Source organism: Acinonyx jubatus, chromosome D1 (genome assembly GCF_027475565.1).
Source record: "Acinonyx jubatus isolate Ajub_Pintada_27869175 chromosome D1, VMU_Ajub_asm_v1.0, whole genome shotgun sequence".
Lineage (NCBI taxonomy): Eukaryota > Metazoa > Chordata > Mammalia > Carnivora > Felidae > Acinonyx > Acinonyx jubatus.
Genome location: NC_069390.1, coordinates 52,528,684 through 52,541,511, shown reverse-complemented (window position 1 = coordinate 52,541,511; position 12,828 = coordinate 52,528,684). Strand labels below are relative to the sequence as shown.

Here is a 12,828-nt window from a genome sequence, read left to right as displayed (position 1 = left end):
GCAATAACAGACCCACAGTAATATCTCTACCAATTACATTCCCATGACATAGTCAATACTAAAATCCCAGCTAAGATTGAATACTACATGGTTGAATGACTTCAATTCATTTGGTTCTGTGATTTTTTTCTCCAGCTGCACACCGAAAAGGTAGGTATACGAGACAATAATTCAAATTTCAGGCCAATGAAAGTATGGACAAAATCTAGATCTGATGCATCTAGAGCTCCTTAGCCTTAAAGGTATATGGTTTGGTATCAGGGTTTTGGTTCAGATGGGACCTGGCATCAGAAGCTGTGATCCTTGACTTTGCAGGCCAACAAATTTGGCTCAGGTCTGCAGGGGAAATATGAGGATCAGAGTCTGTCTGAGTTTGCAGTAAGAGTGTTAAAGCTTGGGACAACTTCCAGATAAGGAGCCCACATAGGCAATCTAAAGGAAGGACACTCACTGGGTGGCAGATGATTCTTTTCCCTGTAGCTGGATGTGCTGGCCTATGAGTCCAGCTGGCAAAGCAGCATCAACTCACTCTCCTGTGACTCATAAATTTACGACTACCCTAGAATCCCAAAGCTTGTTTGTTTGTGGTAGGAGGAGGAGAAAGCGGAAACAATGGAGAAGGTGGTATCCATGAGTAGTGAGCCGGGCCATATGAGAATTGCTCCCAGGAGAATCTCATTCTTGGACTCATTATCCCTGATGTCATCATCCATATCCATTACTATATTAATTAACCTTTCCTTGATCAGGGGATGCAAACACATGTATGCAGAACATACATAGTCATAGACATTCTGAGACTCCCACAGACACAACCCTAGACACATTTAGCCATTTCTTTACCAACATTCGTACTGCCTCGTTCTGATCCATACACAAACAGAAAAACACAAACACACTCAACTGCCCAATGCTCTAATCACCAGTCACATATCTTGACACATCAAAAACACACACGCAACCTCTGTTTTCTTACACTGATTGTACAGACTCATGTAGATTATAGACAAAATCTTAGAAATCGCTGAAGGCTCATATAAATGCTTGACAAAACAAGCAAATATATTCCCATGATCACATATCCAAAAGTATACACTTCAAACATATCCACATTCTCATTAAGAGACCAGCAAAAAAAAAAAAAAAAAGAGAAAAAGAAAAAGAGAGAGAGAGAGAGAGAGAGAGAGAGAGAGATCAGCAAAATATCCACTGACTTCAGACTATCACCACATCTATGCACAGATTCATATATGGAGTTTAAATGCACTGCATGTTTTTTGTACAAATGCATGTCAGCACTGACAAACATACTTGCGTAAGCATTCCTTTACTCCAACACCGTATGGAGCCTAAAAATTATGAGTTTCATTCAATCAATTAAAACCAACATAAAAATTAAAAACCACATTTTTGAGCATTATTCTCCTCCAGGTATTATCTCAAAACTGATGTTATACAGAGCAACAGTGCCTATTCTTGCAAAGAAGATAAATACTGGAAAAGGGATCCATTCAATAGCGCAGACAAATATGCCTCAGAGACTCCCTAGAAATATGTCATAAACAGATTTCACAAGAAGATCAATGCATTTGTCAAAAATGTATCTAACGTAGGATCTGTGCGTTATGTGCTTGAACAAAATCAAAGAACTACATAAAATATTAAACTTCAATTAATGATCTGAACTCTGAAATATTTAGGGTGAAGTGAGATGCATCAATAAGACAAATGGACTGATGGATGATAGCAGGATGGATACGCCCGTAGATATATGATAAAGCAAGCAGAATAAAATATCAGTGATCTGTGACAGGTAGACTGATGTTCACTGTAAAATTATTTCAAGTTGTCCGTGTTTGAAATTTTACATGGTAAAATGTTGGGGATTTTTGTTAAGTACTTGGGCAGGAGCCCACTCCAACTTGAGATCTCCAGCACACCCATCCTCCTTAGAAATCATAGGGCAGGGGGCACCGGGGTAGCCCCACACCTCAGCACCAGGCCTGACACACCCACCCAATTCCTGATCACTGGGAGGGACTGGAAGTTCAATCAGAGCCAAGAGTCAACCTCGCCCACCTCGCCCACCTCTGGCCCACCTGACCATTGCCCCCCACCCAGCTGGGGCCGAGAAAGCAACTGGAAGCCAGGCATCCTGCACTGGAGAACAAAGGTGCCCAAAGCGGAGGGTGTGATAAAATGAGGCCTCTTCAAGGGACTGATGGCTCAACACAGCTCTCCCTCCCCAGTCCCACCCACTAGCTTTGACTCTGTCCCTGCACCCCTGGATGGAGACAGGAGAGGAAGATGGGCATGGGGGAAGCTGAGGCAAAGGGTGTTTGCCTGATGGTGATAATATAAATAATATAAATAATATAATTAAAAAACAAGTGGAGCCAGACATAGACCATTCTCCTGAAAGCACACACCAGGTTTAAAACTGCAATGAAGATGCAACTTACTATGGAAACCAATTTGACAATAAATTTCATAATAAAAAAAAAAAAAAGAAAATGCAACTTACTGCAAAATGATTTCAAGTCCTCACTGAAACCAACCCTGGTCATCTTTTGTATAAACTTGGTACTCATATGTGTTACGGGATAAATTTATCTATTTGGATAACTGCTATTTTTCGTACGGCTAAAGACACGAATCAAATTTTTCAGACACGGCTTGTTTTGTCCCAAGGTCAGCCACTTATGTTTAATAAAGACACACTCCACCCATCCTCCATCTCTGTGCCCCATCCTAGGGGCATCCGGTTCCTTCCCCAGACTGTTCTCTGCAGTGGAGGCTGCAGAACCAGGCAGAGCCAGCCGTAACACAATGGGATCACTGCTTTCATGGTCGAAATAAATAAATAATGCAGTAAAGAGAGAGTCGTGAGTTCTACTTGAACAGGGAAGGTTTTCAGAAGTTTGGCTGGTTTGATTGTGTGCCGATCTTGCAGTAGTTACCAGAGAAATCTGGCTATCTGGCTTTGAGAGAAAAGATCTTAATGTACAGAATTTCCACTCCTCAGAACGCTACAAATTCAACTACCTTCCTCTTCCAGGCATGACGAAGTGTTGCTGGCTATGACGTCGGAAGTCCATGAGAGATCACAGATCTTACGGTGCTAGTGGTACCATCACACCTCAGTGAATGAATCAATTATGCTTCTATACGGTAGTGAGGATACGCATGTTTACCCTCAGATCCACCACTCACCCTTCTGCAGCTCTTCCCCCCATCACAGGGGACCAGTCATAACCTGAATATCCCAGACTTCGGAGGGAGATAGGCTCAGGCGTAGGGAGCACCGGCAGACAGGGGGCACGTCACTCACTCTACTCTCCCGCCTTAACGCAGAGTCGCCCAGCTGGGTCTGCATCTCTGCTCCAGCTTCTACTGGGCAAGGTCACCTTGGCTGCAGCTTCAGAACCACCACCTCTGACTCCGCAGCCTGGGGATTGCTGTGGCCTCCTGCTGTTGCAAATCTCTAGGTTGTATTCTTCTGCTGGTCAGTTTCTCAGCTCTTTTGAAATGTGTGTAAACAATTCCCAGGGTTGGGCTCATTGTTATATTGTACTGGTTATTATGTTACTGTTTTTGTGTTTCAAGCCCACCTTTTATATAATTCTTTGTAATACTGTGTCTGGACCTCTGCAAATGACATTTCACCTTTTGAAAAGGGAAATGGTTATTATTAGGGAGAGATAAGGGAGCCTAGGGCAGGTGGGGGCTGGAGGGGCAGATTGCAGCTGCAAGTGGGAGGCTAAAAAGCAGCACGGTTGGGGGGTGGGGGTGGAGGAGAAAGGTATTCCAGACCCGCCCAGGCTAGGTACCATGAATGGACCCTCACAAACTTTCTGATAAGGTCCCAATAAAAAGTCAGGGACAAAAATCCTTGGTGGCCATTCAGTCAAGAGCTGCGTCACTTTGCCAGCCAGCTCCCAAATCTGCAAATGAGGATATGGGGAAGCTAGCTGGAAGCTGGAAGCTGGAAGCTGGAAGCTGAGGTAGGAAGATTTGCATTCTGTCCCTGCTGGCGGCAGCCCAGCCACACCCCGTGTGTTAATTGTAGGTTAACCCTGTCTGTTAAGCACTGCAGGTTAATTCCAAGGGATTATTTCTTCCATTTTGTAGTTTTCCACACTTTCAGAACCAGTCTTACCTCAGAACAAGCCAGAGAGACCCCCTGCCCTGGCCCACTGCATCATCTCAGAAGAGTAAGTCCCAGGCACACAGGCCTCTTCTCTGAACTCTTGAGACCCCAGCAATATCTAAACAGCACCCAATGTTCAAAATCTGTTTCAGCTTGGGGGACTGGGGGGCCGGGGGGAGGGGGGAGCTCTCCTCCTCCAGTCTGGTCAGAATTCATACTCTCATTCTCTCTTTTTATTCCCCAGTACTAGGGTTAGAAAAGACTTCTGGAATTGACACCTTCACATTCTTTTTTTGTGTATAGGTTCTCTAATGTTTGATTAACAAATTTTTATGTGATGTGGTTATATTCTGGCTGTACTGTCCGTGGATGCTGGTTTTGTCTCCTGGGTTAGATTATGACTAATACATACATTTCAGTACTGACTACTGCATTGTGAGCCCAGGCCAGGATGTGGAGACGCTGTGCTGCTCTGGAACACTGGGATCCTTCTCTGGGAGGACTTGTGTTATATTTGGAAATACAAGTGAATCCCTTGCCATCAATGTGAAAGGACCCTTATAAGAAAGTAAGGCATAGTGTGGGAGTACTCAAGCACATATTATACAAATAATCAGAAACAACTGAACAGAACAGACACTAAAATTTCACAGATGCTCAAACAAGAAACACATTCACAATATCTTCATCAAATAGAGCAGGGATCATGAGTTCATTCATTCAGCAAATGCTTATTGTGTACCTACTGGTATGCTACAATATTTCAAATAATGTAAAAAAGTTAATTAATTAATTAATTAATTAATAATGTAGGCACAACTGTGAACAAACTAGTTAAGGATCATAATGCTGGTGTTTCTCTTTTAGTGGTGATGACAGACAACAAAGAGTAGTAAGATAATTTCAGAGCATGCAAAGTGAGAGAGAGAGAGTATGTGCATGCGCACAAGTGAGGGATAGACAGAGGGAGAGAGAGAATCCCAAGGAGGCTCTGTTCTGTCAGCATGGAGCCTGATGTGGGGCTCAATCTCATTAACCGTGAGATTATGACCTACACTGAAACACAGTCAGCCACTCAACTGACTGAGCCACACAGGTGCCCCACAGGCTATTTTAAATAATGCAGATAACGTAGGAATGCATGTAGCTTTAAAAATGAGTGTTTGGGTTTGTTTTGTTTTGTTTTTCGTAAACAGTAGTGGAATTACTGGATCATATGGTATTTCTATTTTAGATTTTTGGAAGAACTTCATGCTGTTTTCCACAGTGGCTGTACTGATTTATATTTCCACCTACAGTGCACAAGTCTTCCTTTCTCTCCACATCATTACCAATACTTTCTATTTCTTGACGTTTTAATTCTAGGCATCTGATAGGTGTAAAGTGATATTTTCCTGTGGTTTTAATTTGCAATAACCTAATGATTAGTGATGTTGAACATCTGTGATGTGTTTCATTGCCACATTGAGTTCATAACTTAATGACATAGGGATTGTTTGTTATTTTAATACGCTGAGGGTATTTTGGTAATCTTTTATATATCAATTGACACTGATATGGATGCAGAATTCTTATTCCAGACTGTGAAAGATGTATTCAAGTATAGGTATAGACTAAACACATAACAGTGGTCTTCGGCTAATTGATTTATTATTTCGCATTTTATTGGACAAATATTATTGATCCCCCAAGATACAGTAGAGGGAAATGACAACCAGACTCCTTCCTTCTTCATAGACCCTAAAGAGAGTTTGGTGGTGACAGCCTGACAAAATTGTGAGTAAATCCCCTCATTGACAATACCAGAAACATTCCAGGTATAATAAAGGAAAAGGAAGTAATTGGCAAAAATCCACTTAGCCAGAGCAAGGTTTGAAATCTTTGGGTGAAAGATTCCAAATCCTGTGTACTATTCTGAAAACAGCTGGTTTCACTGCCTATATTATATTTCATCTCAGAAAATACTGCTCAATTTCTGAGTTTTAAAGAAAATTTGAAAATGAGTAAATGATGATAAATGGATATGATATCAACTGAGACTACATGTGACAACTGCTAATTTATGGAAACATCTATAGCTATGTCATGAATAGAGTTCCTCCATGGGCACACTCCAACCCAAAAGCACTGCCAACTTGCTATAACACAGAGAGCCATGCCAGACCCTATAAGACATGCTTTCTGTGATTATGAAGTTGACAATAATGTTACTCATTCATTCATTCTAATGGACAACCAAGACCCAAACACTGGTCTATGTACTGGGGATAAAGCAATGATTACAGCTAGGAATGCAAATATGTTTAGGTTGTAAACATTTCAGCAGTATCTGATGATCTACTGAAGAAATGAAAAGAACCTAGGGTTCTTATGAAAAAGGTCAATGCATTAGGAAAAGAATCACAGAGCAGCTAAAGCTTATAAGGAATCTTGGAGCTGTGGGATTCAGCAGGAAGGGTTTAGATGGTAGATTTCCATGCAGAGGAAATGATGTGGCCACAATGACAGAGGCACAAAGCATGAAAGAGAGTAGTTAGTGATTCACAATCTGCAGCAGGGTGCGGTAACAACTTTTTCTGAAAAATGTCGTAAGTCTAGGAGTAGGCAGAGATGGCGGGAAAGAGGAACAATTAGGGCATTGGTCACACTCAGCTGCAATCCTTGCAGAGGGAGGGTTGTGATAAAGAAAATAGGCATCTCCCAAATTGCATAAATACAGCTCAGAAAATAGCCCTTTGAGGAAAGAAACTCCAATCTGCCAGGAGTTTGAGATTATACACTTACAAGGAGCAGAAATTTAAAATGATTTCTCCATATCTCAAAATGGCTAATACATGAGCACAGTGGGTTCTATATCCTAAATGAAAGCACATGGGGAAATTTTGAATTAATTATCAGGGAACCAGTTAGCCACATTTCAAACTCCTTCTCAGAATTCAGTGGTTCTCCACTGGGGTAACTTATTCCCTCAGGGGCATCATACCTCACGGTGAGGTATCATACCCTCAGGGGTGAAGCAGCTGGTGTGAGAAGATCAGGGATGCCACTAAATATCCCACAATGCAGAGGACATCACACTGAAACAAACGGTAATCCAGCTCAAGATGGTAATATGGGTGAGATGAAAAATCCTGCCCTAATTAAAGTGCTAAAAAACAGTTGTGAATTAGAGGATTTGAATAATGACTGCTGAAGAGATCTGGTGGAAATTAATGAGTCTTCAGCCCCACACCACACCCAAGGGAAAGGGATAGGGAAGTACATCCCATTTGAACTTGGGTCAATACAGAGATACCTCAAGGATTCTACTCAGGAGACATATGTTTCCCCAAAAGTTGGAGAAAGAAAAACATGGCCGACTGGTTCCTGACTCATGCCTCTACATCTACTCTTTTACATCCTTACAGTTTGCATGACAGACTAATGATGTTCTGAGGAGAACTATTTGTTGCAGTAGGGGCAGGTTGACCATTTCCTGGATGAGCTGTGTGCTAGAGACAGCTGTCAGGGCATTGCCTTAGCTCCAGTCCACCAGAGCATAGGGCTCTACAGGGGTGATGAGTATTTGCAGGAAGACACAAGCAGTCATACAGAGTAAAGAGTCACTAATTTAAACCAAGTGAAGAAGAAGTAAACTAGGGAAAGAGGTTCCACGATAATCTATGAAACACAATGAAAGGGTCAAGTCTAAACATTTCACACACCTACTAAACATGACAGCAGCTAAATGAAACACGCATGAATAATGAACCATCCACTTTCCCTTCTCTCTCCTTTCAGAAGAAAAAGTCAAAAGCCATGGTTAGCGAGTGAGGGTTGGGAGAAGGGAAATGGGGTGACTCTGAACCCTGGAAAGTTCGACTATTATGTGAGCCTGGGCATTGTCAATACACACAGGGCTCACCAGAGGCTGTGTTATCATCTGCAGGGCACCAGAAATCTTAGGAAACTCAGTTTTCATGCACAGTGGAGGAAAGAACTAGCCTGATTCAATGCAACTAAAGGGGTCTGAGAAGCAAAATTGGTTATGTTCTGCTCATACATTACTTGTTGGGCTTGGTCAACATTACAAAATCCTGGGATCCCTTAGAAGACAATGAACTCCTCTCTAACACACCTGCCCATCCTTCACAGACAGTGTCTTATTGGACTGGCTGAATAATTGCTGAGTTCTTTTTCAGATACAGGAGCCCATGCTTTATTCTCACTGGTCTTTAAGGCTCTCCAGAGACTAAATTCTTTCTGATGCATGTTCAGACACAAAGCCAGCCTCACTTGCTCTCTCCAGAGGCTTAGAATTAGATAAAAAAGAGCAGGCATGAATTCACTCTAGCAGATACAGAGGAGTGTGTGTGTTGTTCCCCTGGTGACGTTCCTCTGTTTGGCTTCTGGTGAGTTCTGCAACCCAGTAGTGGGTAGCTAGCTGACTCTTCTGAGGTTTCTTCTAAGAAAGGGTGAAACTGGGTAAGGGGTGGGGAGATAAAGAAGAATAGAGTGCAGGAAGCTACCAGAAGGGAGCTTTTTATTAGAGTGAGCAGAGCAGGGGTCCCTGGGTGGCTCAGTCAGTTAAGTGCCTGACTTCAGCTCAAGTCATGATCTCACGGCTTGCAAGTTCAAGCCCCAAATCAGGCTCTGCACTGACATCTCAGAGCCTGGGGCCTCATTCGGATTCTGTCTCCCTGTCTCTCTGCCCCCACTTGTGCTCTCTTTCTCTCTCTCTCTCCCCAGGAATAAATAATAAACATTAAAAAAAAACTTAGAATGAGCAGATCAGATGCAAAGTCCCTGGTCTTGGGGTTCCTATTCCGGCTTTGCCACTAACTTGTTAACTCTGGGTCATGCACTGTTTCTCCAGAGAGCTCACGTTGCTGATTCAGTGAACTTGGGATCCATGTTCCTATGATTCATTAACATTATAGCAGTTCAGGGTGGAGAATAGGATCAGGGCACAAGCAAATTTCAGAAATCCAGGAAGCAAGGTGATCACAAATTACAACACGGATCAAACCCACTGCTGAGCGTGCAGATGTTCAACGTTTGTACTTGTCATATGAATTCTGAGACAAAGTCTGTAAAAGTCACCTGGGAGATTAAAAGTGTAGTCAAATCAGCTAGTTCTAAATTTTACAGCGGTTTGGCATAGCCAAGCATGTCTAATCTTTTTCTATTCCTGCCCTTGATTCCAAATGCTGGTCATCAGCAGAGCCTCTCTGTTCACCCCCAACTCCTTCTCAGCCTGTCTTTGCCTTCTTGAAGCTCTGTAGCAAACCTTCACAGGCATTCTCTCTTTGACTAGAAAGTAAAAAGTAAAATGACTTCAGAGCCATAAAGGATAATATGTGGGAAAACAGTGATAAAGGGGAGGAGACTCGATCTAGACAGAGAACTTGAGCTTCCCAAGCCCACACGGCAAGGACAAGCCCCATCCAGGGGAAATGCCAGGGCTCCTCACCCCCTCCAGGGCCTGTTTCCCTAAACCACTCTGGCCCCTCTGTGGCTTCAGAGAAAGGAAAGTTCTGAGTTCCAGGACAAGGGAACTGGAGTCCCGCATTGGAGACAAGAACTTCTGCATCTTGTTGGCCACGTGAATCTGCCTTTAGCCTTCCTCTTTGTTTGATAGTGTCTTTGAAATCTCCATGCAGAAATGTGAGCTCTGTTTTCCTTCTCAGCATCTTCTCCAACACCTCAATGGGTCTCAAAGACTGAACTAGACATTAGAGAGTCTTACAGATCCTTACTCAGATGAGGCGTTATCACCTGCTTCCATGCTCTAAGAGGCAGGCTCACTTGGGGGAGCCTCCACCTCTGTCATAGATTCACTGGTGACATAGATATAAGTTCCTGGCAGGGTATCTGGCACATAATGTGCTCAGCAAGGATTGGTTTTCTCTCACTGATTTCTTTTCTTCACATGCACCCAGACCCCCCCCCCCCAACAAGGTGAGCCACTACTGGGAATGATAAAGGATGTGCTCCTGGAGTGTCCGGCAGCCTTTTTCCCACAAATGCTACAACTCAGATCCCTACATGCACAATGGCTTTTGCCCTGTCCTGCACAGAATCCTGCTCACTGAAGCCTGTTTTCTTCTGCCTTCTCTTTCTGTTCCTTTCACTTTTGCTCACTCCTCTTTTTTTTTTTACCCCAAATTTCTTCAAGGAGGGTTGTATGAAAAATGTTAATTGTAGTCAGGTGGGAGAAAAAAGAGGTGAATGGGGTGGTTCATTCATAGATCTGAAGCGTCACATGTCTGGAGTAAGATAGGTGTGCACAGACTCGGCTCTAGGACACAAAGGGATCCAAGCAGTCACACAGAGAAGTGGCCACTGACTTCTTGAGAATCACAAGGCAATCTGAGCCATATACTACTCCCAAAATTCCAGGAATATTCTGAGTGATAATGTGGCATAGTCCTCATTGGAGCATTTCTGTGGCCTTCAGGTACCTGGGTCTCCAAGCTCCTCCACCCTAATCAGCCAGGAATCTAAGATGCTGTGGCCTTGCTTTGTTAGGTTTGGCAGAGGAAAGAGGAAGGGAAAATATTTCTGGAGTTCTTCTCCCAAAGATGGGTGCCTGAACCTGAAACAGTTTTGTCAGACGAAAAGCCTTTTGGCCGTCACTGTCTTCATCCATCATGAGGGAATGAACATGACAGGGTTTCCAAAGTATCAGAATGACAGGAGAATTCAATATGTAAACACTCTCACAAAGAAATCATTGTGGCTTAACCTGTAGAACGCAGTTAGTCATGTGTCATTTTACAAAAGCTGAGCAATGCAGTACATGAGGCTTTCTATGTGGTGAGGGGTTAATAGCGTGAGTTATTGATAACTCAAAGTGCCAGTATCCTTTATAATAACTACCTATGAATTGCACTTAACATATTTCTAGTCAAAGTTACTTCAGGGACACCTTAAAATGGTAGATAATATTGCTTAACATAACATGACTCAAATGTTTACTTTGTACCTAGTTGATATTTGTGAAGCTTTACCAATGTCTTCCTTCATTTATAAAACAGGTTATTAGCCAAGCCTATAGCCTGATGATCCTACAATATGAAGAAAAGAAGAATGCCTGTGTTTTCCCCTAACCAATGATTTCAGGAAGGCATCAGTTTCCACCTGTGTAGACTTCACCCCCTGTGTGTGTTACTCCCTGGCTTCTTGCCCTCGAGTAGGGGCAACTCTCAGAAGTCCCCAAGTTCCAATCCTGAAAAGTGCCCTGGCCTCCCCCCCACCATGGGACTGTTCAATGTCACTCATCCTGCTTCCTTCCTCCTGACCGGCATCCCTGGTCTGGAGAGCTCTCACGCCTGGCTAGCAGGGCCCCTCTGTGTCATGTATGCTGTGGCCCTCGGAGGCAACACTGTGATCCTGCAGGCCGTGCGAGTGGAGCCCAGCCTCCATGAGCCCATGTACTACTTCCTGTCCATGCTGTCCTTCAGTGACGTGGCCATGTCCATGGCCACACTGCCCACCGTGCTCAGAACCTTCTGCCTCAATGTCCGCAACATTGCCTTCGATGCCTGCCTGATTCAGATGTTTCTCATTCATTCCTTCTCCATGATGGAGTCGGGCATTCTGCTGGCCATGAGCTTTGACCGCTATGTGGCCATTTGTGATCCCTTGCGCTATGCTGCCGTGCTCACCAATGAAGTCATTGCCAGAATAGGCATAGCTGTGGCTGCTCGGAGCTTCATCATCCTCCTTCCCCTTCTCTTCCTCTTCAAGAGGCTGCCTATCTGCAGATCCAATGTTCTTTCCCACTCCTACTGCCTTCACCCAGACATGATGAAGCTGGCCTGTGCTGATATCACTATCAACAGCATCTATGGATTCTTTGTTCTTGTATCTACCTTTGGCATGGACATGTTTCTTATCTTCCTCTCCTATGTGCTCATTCTGCACTCGGTCATGGCCATCGCTTCCCGAGAGGAACGCCTGAAAGTTCTCAACACATGCGTGTCACATATCTTGGCTGTACTTGTGTTTTACGTACCGATGATTGGGGTCTCCACAGTGCACCGCTTTGGGAAGCATGCCCCACGCTATGTACACGTCCTCATGTCCAATGTTTACCTCTTTGTACCTCCTGTGCTCAACCCTCTCATTTACAGCGCCAAGACAAAGGAGATCCGCCGAACCATTGTCCGTATGTTTCGGCGCATGAAAACATGACTTTCACGCTTGCCTTTAATATCTGATGTTGACTGTAGCCATAAGTCTTCATCTGTCGTGTCATTGTCGTCATCATCATCACCATTGCCATCATCATCATCTTCATATCACGAACAATGAGACAGATTGTGTGGTGGGGGAAAAGTAAAAGAGCAGGACATGGAGCTAAACAATTTGTACATAAAACATATGAAAGTATATTCACAATATACTCAATGTCATTCACAGAAAGGTGAAAATCGGGGACACTTGAATGATATGACACAACTTGAAAGGAAGATCCATCTAAACTATTCATTTCCCACACAAAAAATCTCTTATTGATGTAGTAATAATTAAAACATTAAGACTTTAAAAATGCCAGTATCTGTTAGAAATTACTAATGTTCATTAATTCATGTTACCTTCCCAACAATCTCATGAGGTGTAAAGAATTAAGTTTGTTTTTCAGAGTAACACAGATGATAGGTGACCCAGATGAGACTCAGTCCTTGTCTGTC

The 12,828-nt window shown here is 43.3% G+C and overlaps 1 protein-coding gene across 1 annotated transcript; it reads left to right on the top strand.

Annotated features, from left to right (window-relative positions):
- The first annotated feature begins 11,250 nt into the window (after window positions 1–11,250).
- Window positions 11,251–12,467, top strand: LOC106966101 (olfactory receptor 51I2). The gene has a single exon (XM_015062176.3). The coding sequence runs from the start codon at window positions 11,390–11,392 to the stop codon at window positions 12,326–12,328; it is 939 nt and encodes a 312-aa protein (XP_014917662.1). The 5' UTR covers window positions 11,251–11,389; the 3' UTR covers window positions 12,329–12,467.
- The last annotated feature ends 361 nt before the right edge of the window (window positions 12,468–12,828 follow it).

Bases quoted from the DNA above. Each gene is read 5' to 3' on its own strand.
- LOC106966101 (XM_015062176.3), top strand. From the start codon at position 11,390: ATGGGACTGTTCAATGTCACTCATCCTGCTTCCTTCCTCCTGACCGGC.